Genomic DNA, 18,274 nt, shown 5'->3' on the forward strand with positions numbered 1-18,274 from the left:
AAGGATATGTAATTTTGTTTTCATGTAAATAAGTCATGAATGATTACTCATATTTTTGTAATTTTATGAGATATTTCATGCTAGTTGCCAAATGATGGTTCCCACATGTGTTAGGTGACTCACATGGGCTGCTAAGAGCTGATCATTGGAGTGTATATACCAATAGTACATACATCTAAAAGCTGTGTATTGTACGAGTACGAATACGGGTGCATACGAGTAGAATTGTTGATGAAACTGAACGAGGATGTAATTGTAAGCATTTTTGTTAAGTAGAAGTATTTTGATAAGTGTCTTGAAGTCTTTCAAAAGTGTATGAATAAATATTAAAACACTACATGTATATACATTTTAACTGAGTCGTTAAGTCATCGTTAGTCGTTACAGGTAAATGTTGTTTTGAAACTTTTAGGTTAACGATCTTGTTGAATGTTGTTAACCCATTGTTTATTATAACAAATGAGATGTTAAATTATTATATTATCATGATATTATGATATATAATATATCTTAGTATGATGTATATACAGTTAAATGTCGTTACAACGATAATCGTTACATATATGTCTCGTTTCGAAATCATTAAGTTAGTAGTCTTATTTTTACATATGTATTTCATTGTTAATACACTTAATAATATATTTACTTATCATTTAACATAATTAACCAAGTGTATCAATATCTTAATATGATTCATATGTACCTAGTAAGACGTTGTTATAACGATAATCGTTATATATATCGTTTTCGAGTTTCTTAAATTAATAGTCTCATTTTTATGTATATAACTCATTGTTAAAATATCTAATGAGATACATTCATATAATAAAAACATGTTAACTATATATATAACCATATATATGTCATCGTATAGTTTTTAAAAGTTTTAACGTTCGTGAATCACCGATCAACTTGGGTGGTCAATTGTCTATATGAAACATATTTCAATTAATCAAGTCTTAACAAGTTTGATTGCTTAACATGTTGGAAACATTTAATCATGTAAATATCAATCTCAATTAATATATATAAACATGGAAAAGTTCGGGTCACTACAGACTATAACTCACTTTCACAGATTTTTACTTCGTCGGGAAGTAAGACTTTGCCACTGATCGATTCACGAACCTATAACAAATATGTACATATATATCAAAGTATGTTCAAAATATATTTACAACATTTTTAATACATTTTACTGTTTTAAATTTATTAAGTCAGCTGTCCTCATTAGTAACCTACAACTAGTTGTCCACAATTAGATGTACAGAAATAAATCAATATATATTATCTTGAATCAATCCACGACCCAGTGTATACACGTCTCAGTCTAGATCACAACTCAAAGTATATATGTTTTTGGAATCAACCTCAACCCTGTATAGCTAACTCCAACATTACTGCATATAGAGTGTCTATGGTTGTTTCAAATAATATATATACATGGGTCGATATGATATGTCAAAACATTTGCATACGTGTCTATGATATCCTAAGATTACATTAGAATACATGTATAATAAAATATAAGTTAGCTAGGATATGATTTGTATAGAATTGTTACAATATTTCCCGTAGCTACAACAATCAAAAAATATCCAATCTTGTTTTACCCATAACTTCTTCGTTTTAAATCCGATTTGAGTGAATCAAATTTCTATGGTTTCACATAGAATTCTATTTTATGAATCTAAACATAAAAAGTATAGGTTTATAGTCAGAAAAATAAGTTACAAGTCATTTTTGTAAAGGGAGTCATTTCAGTCGAAAGAACGATGTCTAGATGACCATTTTGGAAAACATACTTCCACTTTGAGTTTAACCATGATTTTTGGATATAGGTTCATGTTCATAAGAAAAATCATTTTCCCATAAGAACAACTTTTAAATCAAGTTTATCATAGTTTTTAATTAACTAACCCAAAACAGCCCGCGGTGTTACTACGACGGCGTATATCCGGTTTTATGGTGATTTTCTTGTTTTCTGGTTTTAAATCATTAAGTTAGCATATCATATAGATATAGCACATGTGTTTAGTTAATTTTAAAAGTTAAGTTAGAAGGATTAACTTTTGTTTGCGAACAAGTTTAAAATTAACTAAACTATGTTCTAGTGATTACATGTTCAAATCTTCGAATAAGATAGTTTTATATGTATGAATCGAATGATGTTATGAACATCATTACTACCTCAAGTTTAGTAGGTAAACCTACTGGAAGTGACAAGAAATGATCTAGCTTCAAAGGATCTTGGATGGCTTGAAAGTTCTTGAAGTAGAATCATGACACGAAAACAAGTTCAAGTAAGATTATCACTCGAATTAAGATAGTTATAGTTATAGGAATTGAATCAAAGTTTGTATATGAGAATTACCTTGATTTAGAATGATATCTTACTGTAAACAACAGGATTTCTTGAGGTTGGATGATCACTTTACAATATTGGAAGTGAGCTAGTAAACTTGGAAGTATTCTTGATTTTATGAAACTAGAACTTGTAGAATTTATGAAGAACACTTAGAACTTGAAGATGGAACTTGAGAGAGATCAATTAGATGAAGAAAATTGAAGAATGAAAGTGTTTGTAGGTGTTTTTGGTCGTTGGTATATGGATTAGATATAAAGGATATGTAATTTTGTTTTCATGTAAATAAGTCATGAATGATTACTCATATTTTTGTAATTTTATGAGATATTTCATGCTAGTTGCAAAATGATGGTTCCCACATGTGTTAGGTGACTCACATGGGCTGCTAAGAGCTGATCATTGGAGTGTATATACTAATAGTACATACATCTAAAAGTTGTTTATTGTACGAGTACGAATACGGGTGCATACGAGTAGAATTGTTGATGAAACTGAACGAGGTTGTAATTGTAAGCATTTTTGTTAAGTAGAAGTATTTTGATAAGTGTCTTGAAGTCTTTCAAAAGTGTATGAATACATATTAAAACACTACATGTATATACATTTTAACTGAGTCGTTAAGTCATCGTTAGTCGTTACATGTAAATGTTGATTTGAAACATTTAAGTTAACGATCATGTTAAATGTTGTTAACCCAATGCTTATTATATCTAAAGAGATGTTAAATTGTTACATTATCATGATATTATGATATATAATATATCTTAGTATGATATATATACAGTTAAATGTCGTTACAACGATAATCGTTACATATATGTCTCGTTTCGAAATCATTAAGTTAGTAGTCTTATTTTTACATATGTAGTTCATTGTTAATACACTTAATGATATATTTACTTATCATTTAACATGATTAACCAAGTGTATCAATATCTTAATATGATTCATATGTACTTAGTAAGACGTTGATATAACGATAATCGTTATATATATCGTTTTCGAGTTTCTTAAATTCAATAGTCTCATTTTTATGTATATAACTCATTGTAAAAATACCTAATGAGATACTTACTTATCATAATATCATGTTAACTATATATATAATCATATATATGTCATCATATAGTTTTTACAAGTTTTAACGTTCGTGAATCACCGGTCAACTTGGGTGGTCAATTGTCTATATGAAACCTATTTAAATTAATCAAGTCTTAACAAGTTTGATTGCTTAACATGTTGGAAACACTTAATCATGTAAATAACAATTTCATTTAATATATATAAACATGGAAAAGTTCGGGTCACTACAGTTTTGGTTTCAGAAAACTTGTCTAGTGTAACAACTAGGATGCCTGATTTAAACCTTTCTAGTATAACAACTAGCTTGATTTTTACAAAACCAAAAACGGTTTCTGAAGATCCTGCTTTCCCTGAGGATCAAACTTTTACCTTAACCTCTTTGTTTCTTCTTAGCAGGTACACATTCCCTCTCTGGCGGTAAACATATATTCTCTCTCCGCTATTTTGAGATGAACACGGGATGCCATATTCGTGCTACTCATGATGAACACGGTACACCATATTCATCATGCGGAGAGAATAACACACGAATCAAAAACAAACCAATCACGATCATGAAAAAAGCGACTCAATATTTGAGGGGGAACAAAAGAGGTTTACACAAGATCATATTAAGCTACTTTCAAGACCTTCTCAGCATTGCATAAAGATGGTCGAAAGTCAAATATCAAGACCTCATCCCCAGAACTAAAGAAGAAGATAAAACAGATCAATCATAACACTCCCAGATCAGTTCATCCTATGTGCAAGTTCGTGTTCAAAGCTGATAGCATCAAAGGCTTCATAGCTTCAAACCGAAATCAACGCCCAGAAGAAGGTTGCGCAAGAAATCGCAAGAGAATGATCAAGGGAGGGTTACATCTGTTGAAAACCCCATGCAAAGGACTAATGGTTGACAATCAAGGAGAAGACTGTTGACAAAGGAAAGACTGTTGACAATCAACACTATTTTGAAAACCCCATGCCAATGGGAAGATTGTTGACAATGAATATTGTCTATTATATGTGGCATGTGGTTTTAGTTAGTATTAATGTAATAGTAACTATGTAATAGTTAACTAGCTAGTTTACCATGGTAATTATGTTTAATTACCACCCTTGTAACTAAATGAGATTGCTAGTATATAAAGCAACCTCCCACCCATTTTATCACTAGTTGAGTTATATTACAAGTATCATCTTTCACACATATTCTCTCAACCTTATCATCATACTACTTGTTCTTAACATCTAAACCCACTTACACTAACAAAACTGATCGACCTTAGCTAGATTTGGGACTAACAATTGGATATTGTTGAAACCCTGAAATGAGCCAGATTATGTTTCCTAGCCATGTAATGTGGGTCCAATATGTGTGGCTATATATTGGACCCCATGTCTCCCTTTGTCACTTGCTAGCCACATTGTAGCCACATGATATCAATAGACACTACAACAAAAATGACCTTTCGGGACCCTTTTTCTGGGACCCCCAAAAAAAAGGGTCCTAAACACCACCTGATAGTACCCTTCGTCAGATAGCCTAAAAAATAACGAATCATCGTATCTTCATCGCTATTATTCACGCTAGTTTAATTGTAAATTTTAACCAAGGGTCCTAAGAATTGGAATTAATAGGACGGTTTAATAAAAGGGTCCTATAACTCATATAAATGTATCATCATAGCCATGAATTCATTATATAATAGGACCGTTTGATATATGGATCCTATTACTTATATCATTACGTTGTTCTGGCCATTAATTAACTCTAATATCAGGACCCTTAAATTTGGTCGTACAATTATAACTTGCGTTATTAACCAAGTGTACAGACAAATGGAATTAATGTGACGGTTTAATATACGGGTCCTATAACTCATATCATCCGATTATCATGGCCATGAATTCAATATATTAATAGGACAGTTTGATAATGGGATCCTTATAATGATATAATTACGTTATCATGGCCATTAATTAACTTTAATAATAGGACCCTTTACTTTAGTCGTAAAATTTATAGCTTTCATTTTTAGCCAAGTGAATAAACAATATGACGGTTTAATAAAGGGTCTTTTTAATGATATAATTAGGTTATCATGGCCATTAATTAACTTTATTAATAGGATCCTTTATTTTGGTCATAAAATTTATAGTTTTCATTTTTAGCCAAGTGTACAAAAAATAGGACGGTGTAATAAAGGATCCTTTTAACCTAATCATCAAGTTATAAGTTAGTTGGTTCAAGCATGTGTTGCTTGATTACAACTAGTGTAAAAAGCATGTGTTACAGTGCTGCATACATACAATATTGGTGTATGGCTACAAAAACAATTGTCAAACTTTTGTTAAAATAACAAGTGCAGGTAAACTGTTTATTTACTTTATAGTAGTAAAACTGATGAGAGAATTCAACATAATGTCAAACTTGTGTATTCATTTCATTGGTCAGTTGTTTTTATAAGCATACATCATTAGTCACTTTATTGGACACTTGTATAGACGAGATATTACAACAATTATACATCATCACAAACGGCCAAACAATTGCAGTCAGAGTAAATAACATAATTGTTGAATGAATTTTTATTCAATAGAATTCAAAAGGATTCAATTTCAAAAGTAACAAAAAAACATAGACAACTTGAAGGAAATACCAGAATAAATAAAAACCTTGAACGCTAAATCGGATAATCTTCCAGCAACCGATATCCATCATGGGATATCGATGGAATCCATTATGGGATATCGATGAACAATTTAAATTTGAGAACGTTGCGTTTTAATAAATGTAAAGAACATAAAAGGCTACATTATTATCATCCGGATCTCATTCATTGGCATCCCCTTCTATCTTCGTAGTATCAAAGAGCAGCAATCATCAAAGGTACATTAACATGTCTTTCAAGAAGGTAGTACACGATAACTGGCTTTTTAACATGTGTTTCTAAAATAATATCAGCCCCATATTGATACGACGAACATAGCATTGGACCATTGTATTAATTTTTTGAGATTGAGAGATAACCAAACATATCATTTTATTCAGTTTGCTATGCCTTGGAGAGTGAGCAAAATCCATCTCCTCCATATACTTATAAAAAAGAAGTTTCTTCATATATACTGGAGATACTACACATAGTTAAAAAACAGAAAGTTAGGTAATCAACCTCGAGATGGCTTTTCAAAAAAAAAAAATCCTCGAGATGAGATGGAGATAACCATTGTTTACATACACAAATTATAAATCAGTTCAATACTAATGAAATAAAGAAAAGTTTCTTATCATGATAATTAATGAAAACAAAATACAAAGAAACTAATTTTCCAGAGTACCTGTCCGAACCAAGTTCGACTCGAGAAGTTCCAACTCCATTATAATGTTAAAGATAAAAGTAGCCTCCCTGTCGTTGTTTGATATCTTCTTTAGTAAACAGTAGGGTTTCAAATTTTTCAAACTGTCAGGATCCGTATCCGTATTCCTTGGATCCATTTTAACCTGTAGTATAATGTCCAATATAAAAACATCGGTCAAAAATATATACTCGTGTTAAAAAAGTGATGTAAACGCATCATTTATCAAAATTCATATTAAATTAAGATCTATCATCAGACACTATTCTTAACAATCACAGCCTTATAAAAACAAAAGAAAGCTTAAACGAAAATGATAGATTTAGTACCAAAATATAATATAGTAATAATCGTTTGTAAACAACTCAGCAACATATGCTATCAAACATAAAAACAAAACATACCTTATCAATTGTCGCACTTCCATAACGGTTTTCACATACCTTTAAAACAAACTGCAGTAGTTAGTGTTGTATTTGAATGGCAGGTAAGAAACATCACAATTCTTAAAGGTGTCAATGCTGACCCATTTACTTGTAAACCACGATTATATATATATATATATATATATATATATATATATATATATATATATATATACACACACACACATACATATATACATATATATATAAAACAAAAAGGTTTTTGATTATGTGTAATTTTCTGATTAATTTGAATTAATTATTAATTATAATTATACATATAACATATACATACATATATACATATTACATATACATATACATATAAAAAGGAGAAAAGTATACGGGTCGATTATATCTTAAACAAAAATTAGGGCTTTCTTTCTCCTAAGATCGTCTGGTATTCTTTTCAACGTCTTCACGTTAATTCAAGACTTTATATCCAGCCGAATGAAAAGCGGGCAAAATTTAGGGTTTTTCAATTGTTTCCAGCCGAACACCGATTATTTTCTTCTAGCATGACGTCTTCTTCAACTTGGATGAAGACAAATCTCCAATCTATGAAACCTGTAACATTCAATCAAGAAAGTTTCTGGGTTTAAATCGTGGTACGATTGTCTCTCGATCCATCCCCATTATCACCAACTCTACACTTCTATTGAGGGTTTGCAACTGCTTATGTAAGTGTGATCTGTCGCTAATTATGTTACAGGTCTTGAAATACTTGCTTGTCCATGCAACGTTTTTAGAAGTCATGAACTTACACATGCTTCTCAGTTCTGAAAAAGGCTTTATTATTAGAAAGGTCATATATCTGTCAAGTTATGATATTATACCATATGTTATTTAGACTATTTTATCTACCTCACAATAATAATTTACAATAATGTTTGATAAACTCAAATTATTTTGCACGGTTTTTTATCCACCCGTGCAATGCATGGGCTCTAAAACCTAGTGTATATATATATGTGTGTGTGTGTGTGTGTGTGTGCGCGCGTTCGTGCATGGGCGTGTGTGCGTGCGTGGGTGTGTGTGTGTGCGCGCACGGTGCGTGCGTGTGTGTGTGTGTATATATATATATATATAATATTTGTGATCATTTCTGACTCATTAGTTATTATATAAAAGTGATAAGCCATCTTGAGAAAACGTTTAACGGGTCAACCGAGCTGACCCATTTTGACTGATAAAAACTCAGTTACCTGTATCAGGCTGTCTTACTTTCAGGTTTTTGTTTTGTGATAATGAAAAAAAAAACAACCGGTCAAGTTGGTTTTTGCAGGTTGTTACATGTGGGCTACTTTTGGCAACCATGGTTGTCGGTAATTTTGCAAACACGGTGCACACTTTTACTGAAGTATCGGTTTAAAGCAAAAATGAAGAAAGGAAAAAGCAAGAATGAATTAACTCATCCCTCAACGGATCAATGATTCACAAAATCTTCTCAATAATTAGAATACCTTTTATTTGCTGAATTGTTGGATTCCATAAACGATAAGCTTAGTGCCAAATTAGTATAGTTGCAAACTAAATCCATAAAACATCTGATTTTATTGCACTTATTTTCCTTTTTGCTTTGTACATTACATACTCTTGGGGCCTAAAAATTTCACAAGGTTTGCATCCAAATTTGTTGAATCTATCATCAGACACTATTCTTAGACCACTCCCTATGGGTTAGTTATCCGTCATTACCCGCTCATTACCCGTAATGAACCATAGGCACGGCTTAGTTACCCGCATTAGTTACCCGCACTCACCATGGATTTAACGGATGTGTTTAGTTAGTTATAGGAATTGTGGGTCCCGGTGGCTTTTTATTATTGGACTTGATGCTTTATTGCTTGTACGTTGTATATTAAGAGGGGTATTGTTTTAGCCATGATAGGGAGTGTTTAGTTATGAGTTAGTTATAAGATATTTGTGTTGATGTGGCGCTGATGTGGAAGGTTAAGAGGATGAATAGTTTAGTTACGATAGGGAGTGGCCTTACAATCTTATAAACACAGTATATTGCCTAAACTAAAAGCTATAGATTTAGTACCAAATATATTATATAATAATCGTTTGTAAACAACTCAGCAACATATGCTATCAAACTTAAAAACAAAACATACCTTAACAATTGCCACACTACCATAACGGTTTTCACATCATAGTTCTTAAAACTTATCTAACGACGTTTCAACTAATGTTTCAACCACCAAATTTGGCACAGTTGTGGGTTAAGCATCATCATCATTGAAGGATTTCAACCAAATATTATTTAATGACAGACAAAAAAAAAATACATGAGCTTATTTCATTGAAAAATAAGATGTTTAAATCACTCAGATACAATGGAGACCCAAATGGGGATGACTTGTGCAGCTCTCTATTTCCGTATGAATACAATGACATGTACGATTAAAGAGAAACAACAACAACAACAACAACAACAACAACAACAACAACAACAACAACAACAACATATACAATTAACAAATGAGGTACAATAAACTAAAGACACTCAAATTTAAAAATAAGTTGCCAATACCAGAATCCAATTATGCTTTGCAAAGTATAAGATAAACACATTAAGTTAGGTATTTTCACGAATACCAAAATTTTCGTAGCTATTTTTAATTTTGGAAAATATAAACGGTATGAAAAATATAAAATCGTTTTGCAATTGGTATGTTCATAGTATAAATTTTAGCGTCAAGGTAGGTTCTGACATGCACTATTTAAAGAAAACCAATTTGGTTTCATGCCAGGGCGCTCTTCGATGGAGGCAATTCATATTCTAAGAAGCGTTATGGAGAAGTATAGGGAGAAACAAAAGGGCCTAGAGATGGTCTTCTTAGACTTAGAAAAGGCCTATGATAGCGTACCGCGAAAGCTGATTTGGAAGACACTTAATGTTAGGGGTATCCCAAGTAGATATATTAGAGCTATTATGGATATGTATGATGGGGCGAAGTCCTGTGTCAGGACGCCTGTGGGAAACACAGAGTATTTCCCGATAGAAGTAGGCTTGCACCAGGGATCGACCCTTAGTCCTTTCCTTTTCGCTTTGATTCTAGACGAGCTGTCTCGAGGAATACAAGAGAACATCCCTTGGTGTCTGATTTTTGCTGATGATATCGTGCTTGTATCAGAATCAAATGAGGAGCTTAACAGAAGACTAGAACAATGGAGGGAGGCCTTAGAACAAAATGGGTTACGGATCAGCAGACAAAAGACAGAATATCTTAGGTGCGAATTCAGTAGGAGTGAGGATGAACTAAATGGTGGAGGGATTATCAACATTGGGGACCAGATCTTGCACCCACAAGAGTCGTTTAGATATCTAGGTTCGGTCCTCCACAAATCGGGGAGGATAGACGAAGACGTGACTCATCGTATTAAGGTAGGTTGGTTGAAGTGGAGAGCGGCGAAAGGGGTCTTGTGCGACAAGAAGATCCCACTCAAATTAAAAGGGAAATTCTTTAAAGTAGCTATTAGACCTGCCATGTTGTACGGATCAGAATGTTGGCCAATGACGAAGGCCCAAGAGAGAAGGATGGAAGTAGCAGAAATGAGGATGCTTAGGTGGACGTGTGGTAAAACCATGTTAGATAGGATCCTAAATGGTGTGTTTAGGGAAAACCTTGGAGTCTGTAGCATCATCGACAAGCTAAGGGAAGAACGGCTTCGATGGTTTGGGCATGTGATGAGGCGACCTCGTATTGCCCCGGTAAGGAGAGTCGAGGCACTCACGGTCGATGGCGTAAGGAGAAGGGGTAGACCTACACGTAGGTGGATGGATAGACTTAGGCTCGACATGAGGGAGCTTTCGCTGACTGAGGACATGACTTCTGATAGGGGTGCGTGGAGGGCTAGAATTAGAATAGTCGAGTAGGGTTACGTCCTTTTATGTTATTTTTTTATTTTTAATAGTATTTCTCATTAGGTTTCTTACTTTTGCTTTTTTTTGCTTTTTATTACTTTTTTATTATTATTATTACTTTATTTATTATTATTATTATCTCTATATTATTATTGTTAGTTTTTATTATTATTACTATTTTTATTATTATTATTTTTATTATTACTATTATTTTTATTATTATTATTATTATTATTATTATTATTATTACTATTATTATTATTATTATTACTATTACTATTAGTATTATTTTTATTATTGTTACTACTACTATAATACTCTTGGTATTACTAGTACTGGTACTATTACGACTACTACTATTACTTTTATTATTATTATTTTTATTATTATTATTATTATTATTATTATTATTATTATTATTATTATTATTATTATTATTATTATTATTATTATTATTATTACTATTATTGTATTATGGGTGTGTTAATATTATTTGTGGTATTAATATTATTACTATTGCTTTTAACTATTTTTTACTAACACTAGTACTAGTATTAGTATTTTTATTTTTTAGCCGCTTAGAGCCTAAATTGATTTTCAGGGAGACTTTTAAACCCATGAAATTTTGATCCTATCATTTTCATGGCGTCTCAATATATATATATATATATATATATATATATATATATATATATATATATATATATATATATATATATATATATATTTTTTTTTTTTTTTTTTTTTTTTTTTTTACTATTTTTATAAATAAATAAAAAAAGGCCGGAGGTCCACTCGGAAGCAATCTCTTTATCCGCCGAATAAAGAGAGGGATGACTTTCTCTACTTTTCTGGGTGGAGAAATGACTTGTTTTTATTCTCGGATAAGGGAAGGATTGTCTACATCTCACCTCCCCCATACACCACTCAAGTGGTATTGGGTACTGTTGTTGTTGTTGTTGTTGTCTTGATAACCATGAGTAAAGGATATGAAATCGTCCCCCGTTGATAATCATCATCTGTACGTTTAATTTATTCCACGTCGAAGGTTGGATCAAGGGAGTTAGGGCACGAGACCAATTTAGGTTATCTGATTTCACCCATCCTAATCAGAAGTTTAATAGTATAAAAATCGTCATACAGAAGCATAAGCATGTGTTCGTCGTTATGTTAGCAGTGAGAGAATGAAAGGCGATATCTTGAACATGTAGAGGTTTACCGATTAATGTCTTGATTAATTTCCTTGAAGGTTCGCTGAAAAACATTTGGTAGGCAATTTTATTGAATAAAGATTGATTATAGGAAAAGGGATAGCAATGTAATTTTCGTATGTCCGTGACGTTTTGATTCCAGCACTCACGTAACCTTTTTTCAACGGCTTGGATTGGATGTTAATTTTGAATCCAAAGGGTGATACTTTGCCATGTTAATGTAACCTTTGATTTTATCAGTGTAATTTTACATAATAATTTAGGAATTTTAAAAAGAGGGGGAACAGTTGATGGTACCGGAAATTTGGGGAAAAAATGGAGGCAATTTGCCTCGCTAACCTTTTCGTTAATTTTGAAGGGAATTGGGGACACCAATATATATAGATATACATTAGATATTAAAAGGAATATTCATTTAAATCCTTAAATTAAGTTGAAATTTAAGGGACCAATGAGAGAGTCATGCAGGCGAAAATCACATGTGATTGAAAAAAAAGAGTATAAAAAGATTTTTTGAAAAAACAAATTTATTTCGAAATTTTATTTTTTTCAATTTTTTTTCAAATTCTTTTTTTGCAATCACATGTGATATACCTGCACAATCACATGTGATTGAATTTGACATATATACTCACATGTGATTGACATGCAGAATCACATGTGATTGTTAAAAAAAATCGAAAAAATGTTTTTTTCGAAAAAAATTTGATTTTTTTTTAATTACATGTGATTTTCGCGCCACATGTCGCGCTCTCATTGGCTCTTAGATTTCAAGCAAATTAATGGATGCAAGGGATTACAACTTTAGACATTAAATTGAAGTTATACTGTGAAATTTTTGAGAAAAAATAATTTTTAACCGTAACTTTGTAGTGTCATCTAATAATTAATAATTAGAGATGTCAATGGATCGGGACCAAAGCACCATTAGTCTGGCGGTATCGTGGTGACCCTTTTAACCAAGAGGTTGAAGGTTCAAGTCCTGTCGTGGACATATTTCGTGGATTATTGTAAATATTCGTGTTAAATGTGTGTGAGTTTGCCTTTAAAAAAAATCGGATATGGATCGGGTGTGCCTATATCCATATCCATATTTATTTCATTTTTAAAATCCATGTCCATATCAATTTAAATATAATTCATCCATCCATATTCATATCCGTTGAATTAAGCGGGTTATCGAGTATTTGTTGGATGTTAAGTTTTTATAAAAATATTCCTATTATGAAATGAAATTATCAAAATACGAATGAATATTCCTATTATGAAATGAAACCACCTATCCCGTTTATTTGAAATTAGAAACCATTTTTGAAAAATTTTACAGTATACAAATTCGTAACTCGCGGGTGCTCGTCCCCATGCCCGTGATGGGCATGTATTTATTGAAAAAATGTAATTACATACGCGGATCGGGTAAAATTTTCTAGCTTAAAATCAAAGTATACAAATTTGAACATATGTATCTCAATAACAGGATTATGCATCCACTAAAAACACTTATATATCAATGCAAAATATTAGATTATTATATGGAAATGACATATTTTAGACCTGGTGGTGCTCCAGTGGTCCAGTTGCACTCTAGTGGTCCGGTGGTGGTCAAGTGATGGTCTGTTAGTCCGGTGGTGGTCTGTGTGTCTAATGATAGTCTAGTGATCCGGTGGCGCTCAAGTGGTGGTCAGGTCGTGGTCGGGTGATCCAGTGGTTTGGCTGTTGTCTGGTAGTGTTCGAGTGGTAGTCTGGAAGTGGTCCAATGGTGGTTCAGTTGCCCGTTGGTGGTCCGGTGGTCCGTTGTTGGGCCAGTTGTGGTCTGGTGACGGTCCGTTGTGAAACAACCCAACCCGTATTCGACACGACAATTTTTTTTAATTAATAAGCCATTAGCGCCCAATTAAACGGTTACATGACGTAAAACGTTCCATTCAACCCATTAAAACAATATCACTAGTTTAATGTTTACATAGAAGGCACGAAGGCCCTTAAACAAATGTAATACAAGTTCGACCCGTTAAAAATGATAGTTTCAATCCAAACAACACTTGAGCAAGGTTTAGGGCTAAACTACCCAAAACGCTAGGCCGACTTCGAAAAGCTTTAACAAGCATCCCACAAGGGAAACTAGTGCCCAACAATCCCCTTCCCTTTCTCCGCACCTGCATCTAAAAAGATAAACAACGAGAGGGGTAAGCTAACGCTTAGTGAGTGCAATAATTACACGATTACATATACAACCTACTTACTTGCAATCACTTACGCATTTACCGCATACATGCTAGCAATATAAATAATCATACCATCACAAGTAGAATGCTAAACCTTCGACCACACAAGCTAGCATAACAATAGCATATAACTTGAACAATATAATATGCTACATTACAACACACAACTATTGTTAACCAATAGTACAAAGGAATGGTACTTGAATTTCTCATCGGTGTTCACAACAACCGTTAGAGTACTTAACACGTCGTACACTAACCCCACGGGTGGCACCTTAACACGTCGATACTTCACCCAGGGCGGTGTCTTAACACGTCAACACTTCACCCATTACATCCCTTGGAGTGTGTAACGATCCGACAAAATCGTCATTGACGGCGCCGTTAACTTAGGTCCCGTTACTTGGTCATAGTCCCTAAATGAGACGCGTTTGACCAAAATTATGTCGCATTCATTTGAAACGTGTATGACTTACAAAGTTTAGTTTACCAAACAGTTCGACAACGAGTTTAAGTTTGCAAAAGCAATGAAGTATAATTGAAATAACTTGCGACATAATAAGTTAAAAATCACGGTTGCTATAAATAGCGTAAGTATGTATGCTTAAAGTTTGAATACAAAGGTGCTATCACTAGCGTATGCATGTATGCTTGACCCCAAGCAAGAAATCAAAGTGTGCGGAAGCATGTATCAAGTAGCCAAGTATGAACCTGAGAAACATATAGAAAACTGTCAACGAAAAACGTTGGTGAAATCATAGGTGTATTTGTAAACGTTGTTTTTGAACCACAAGATTTTGTATAGTTGATTATCCAAATCGTTTGCATTCCAAAAGTATGTTCGCGAGCACCCAATTATCAAGACTTAACTGTTTTGTACCCTGTTACGTAGTGTTAGAACATACACTATACCCGAAAATATATTTCATCTGCTAACGGTAGCGAACCGTCCGAATGAGGCTCGTCAAGCCCATGTGATCACATAATATAAGTTCACGTTTACACCCTGCAAGTGTAACTAATGATAATTGAATTGAGGCTTTTTGTTCTAACTCGCTGTGGAATGTTTGTTTTCGTACTTGTGTTCAAAGTATAAAGTATGTAGTATAAAACTTTATATGTTTCTCATTCCATGATTTAAAAGTATAAAAGTTGTTGAAAGATGGAACTATAATCTCACCTCGGGTGCACGAGTATAAATGTACTTCACAAAGCAAAAGTGTGCATGAAAGTTGCTTAGTCTTGACCTAAACAAGTAAGTTGTATCAATTAACCGGTTACGACACAAGGTCGAGCGAAATGTGTTCAATTAGTCCTATGGCTCGTTACGACTCGATTATATAGCATGTGAATCAAGTTGTCAAGTTTCATGCAAGATATAAGTATAAAAGCACGCTAGAACGATTGCATAAGTGTTTGGTTAAGTTTGACTAAAAGTCAAACTTGGTCAAAGTCAAAGTCAACGGGTTCAGGTCGGGTATCCAACAATTTTTCTATGAAAGATAAGCATATATAAGTATGTTGGCCAAGTTTCATGTTAATCGGACATGTATAGCATAGCGGGAATTAAACGAAAAATAATAAAAAAAAATTTGGACAGCAGGCTTCAGATGCGCTGCATCTGCAAGTGATGCGCCGCATCAGTCTGCATATGCGCCGCATCCAGAGGTGATGCGCCGCATCCCTATCTGACTTCAGTGGAAAATGCTGAAAATTCACAAGTCTCGAACCAAACTTCAGTTTATCATAACTAACGAACCGTAAACACCTAAAACGCATACCATACATCGTTGGAAAGGTGATTTAATGGGGAATACAACTAAACACATTTTATCAATAAAATCATCATTTACAATAACAAAATTCTCGTCGAATGATCGTTAAAATTTTATTATCAAAGTTTCAAGTTCTTAAAATGCATAAGATGATTCGGGAATCCAATTTACACATACGATATGCCGTTTCGAAGGTAATTAAACATACATTGCAATTAAACACTTTCCAACAATATTTCAAAGCATTTAGTGCATCAAAAGTTTGTTTTAAAATCTATCAAACTCTAACCAAAAATCATGAATTCAACATTTAAGTTAATGAAGTTTTTCCAAATCAACCTACATACCAAAACGAAGCTAATGATGCTAGTAACACGATTAACACATGAACTTTAACATAATAACAACATTTAATCTTCCAAAACTCAAGATTAAACACATCCATTTCAAGTGTTCATGTTAGTCATTTAAAATAACAAATCGAGTAAACAAATTACATACACAACAACCTAGTGAGCCATAGACACTAACTAACACCATTTCAAGTTCATAAATCAAATTTAGAGAAATATAGAGTTTTTAGAAACTATACCCCAAGTAGTGAAATTGGTACCAAATTGAAGAGGATGATGCAAGGATCATAAAAGTACAATTTGTTTTTATGTTTGCTTCCTTGAAATGATTTAGATGATGTAGTGACCCGAACTTTTCCATGTTTATATATATTAAATGAAATTGTTATTTACATGATTAAGTGTTTCCAACATGTTAAGTAATCAAACTTGTTAAGACTTGATTAATTGAAATAGGTTTCATATAGACAATTGACCACCCAAGTTGACCGGTGATTCACGAACGTTAAAACTTGTAAAAACTATATGATGTCATATATATGGATATATATATATATATATATATATATATATATATATATATATATATATATATATATATATATATATATATATATATATATATATATATATATATATATATAGTTAACATGGTATTATGATAAGTTAACATATCATTAAGTATATTAACAATGAGCTATATACATAAAAACAAGACTACTAACTTAAGGATTTCGAAACGAGACATATATGTAACGATTATCGTTGTAACGACATTTAAATGTATATATATCATATTAAGATATATTAATATATCATAATATCATGATAATATAATAATTTAACATCTCATTAGATATAATAAACAATGGGTTAACAACATTAAATGAGATTGTTAACTTAAAGGTTTCAAAACAACACTCACATGTAAAACTAACGATGACTTAACGACTCAGTTAAAATATATATACATATAGTGTATTTAGATGTATTAATATACTTTTGGAAGACTTCAAGACATATATCAAAACACTCATACTTAACGAAAATGGTTACAGCTACATTCCCATTCTTTTTTCATCAAGAATTCTAGTCATATTCATACCCGTATTATACACAGCTTCTAGACGTACTTACTATGGGTATATACCAATAGGAACTAGCATGGGATTCCACTCTTGATTATGTCATGCATGACTAATCAATTTTAACTTTTACCATAAACTAGTCAACTAACTAGAACTCCTTTTAACCCCACTCACCACTCACCACTTACCACTCATCATTCACTCCATTTCACTTCCAATTCTCTTTCTAATTCTCTCTCAACACACACACACACTTATGAAAGAATTTTTCTAGTAGCTAATCATCATCTTCATCAAAAATTACTTCAAGAATCAAGCTATAATCATCTTAGGAAGAACACTTCAAGAACACTTCGAAAATCCTTTCAAGTTTACTAGTTTACTTCCAAGCTTTCTAATCCATTCCAAGTAATCATCTAAGATCAAGAAACCTTTGTTATTTATAGTAGGTTATCTTTCTTATTCAAGGTAATATTCATATTCAAACTTTGATTCAATTTCTATAAATATAAACTATCTTAATTCGAGTAAAA

At 32.4% G+C, this 18,274-nt stretch overlaps 1 protein-coding gene across 2 annotated transcripts; it reads right to left on the minus strand.

The window, feature by feature from the left end:
• Positions 1-6,007: 6,007 nt before the first annotated feature.
• Positions 6,008-12,481, minus strand: LOC139869961 (uncharacterized). Of its 2 annotated transcripts, XM_071857823.1 has the most exons (5): positions 12,309-12,481; positions 12,056-12,194; positions 7,195-7,233; positions 6,773-6,935; positions 6,008-6,568 (listed from the first exon to the last, which is right to left on the minus strand). In XM_071857823.1, exons 2-5 carry the CDS (start codon positions 12,065-12,067, stop codon positions 6,384-6,386), a joined length of 399 nt encoding a protein of 132 aa, XP_071713924.1. In that variant the 5' UTR covers positions 12,068-12,194; positions 12,309-12,481; the 3' UTR covers positions 6,008-6,383. The 2 variants fall into 2 exon arrangements, with proteins under 2 accessions (XP_071713924.1, XP_071713918.1); XM_071857817.1 differs by lacking the exon at positions 12,309-12,481 and having other exon boundaries at positions 12,056-12,298.
• Between the last annotated feature and the right edge of the window lie 5,793 nt (positions 12,482-18,274).

Source organism: Rutidosis leptorrhynchoides, chromosome 1 (assembly GCF_046630445.1).
Source record: "Rutidosis leptorrhynchoides isolate AG116_Rl617_1_P2 chromosome 1, CSIRO_AGI_Rlap_v1, whole genome shotgun sequence".
Taxonomy (NCBI): domain Eukaryota; kingdom Viridiplantae; phylum Streptophyta; class Magnoliopsida; order Asterales; family Asteraceae; genus Rutidosis; species Rutidosis leptorrhynchoides.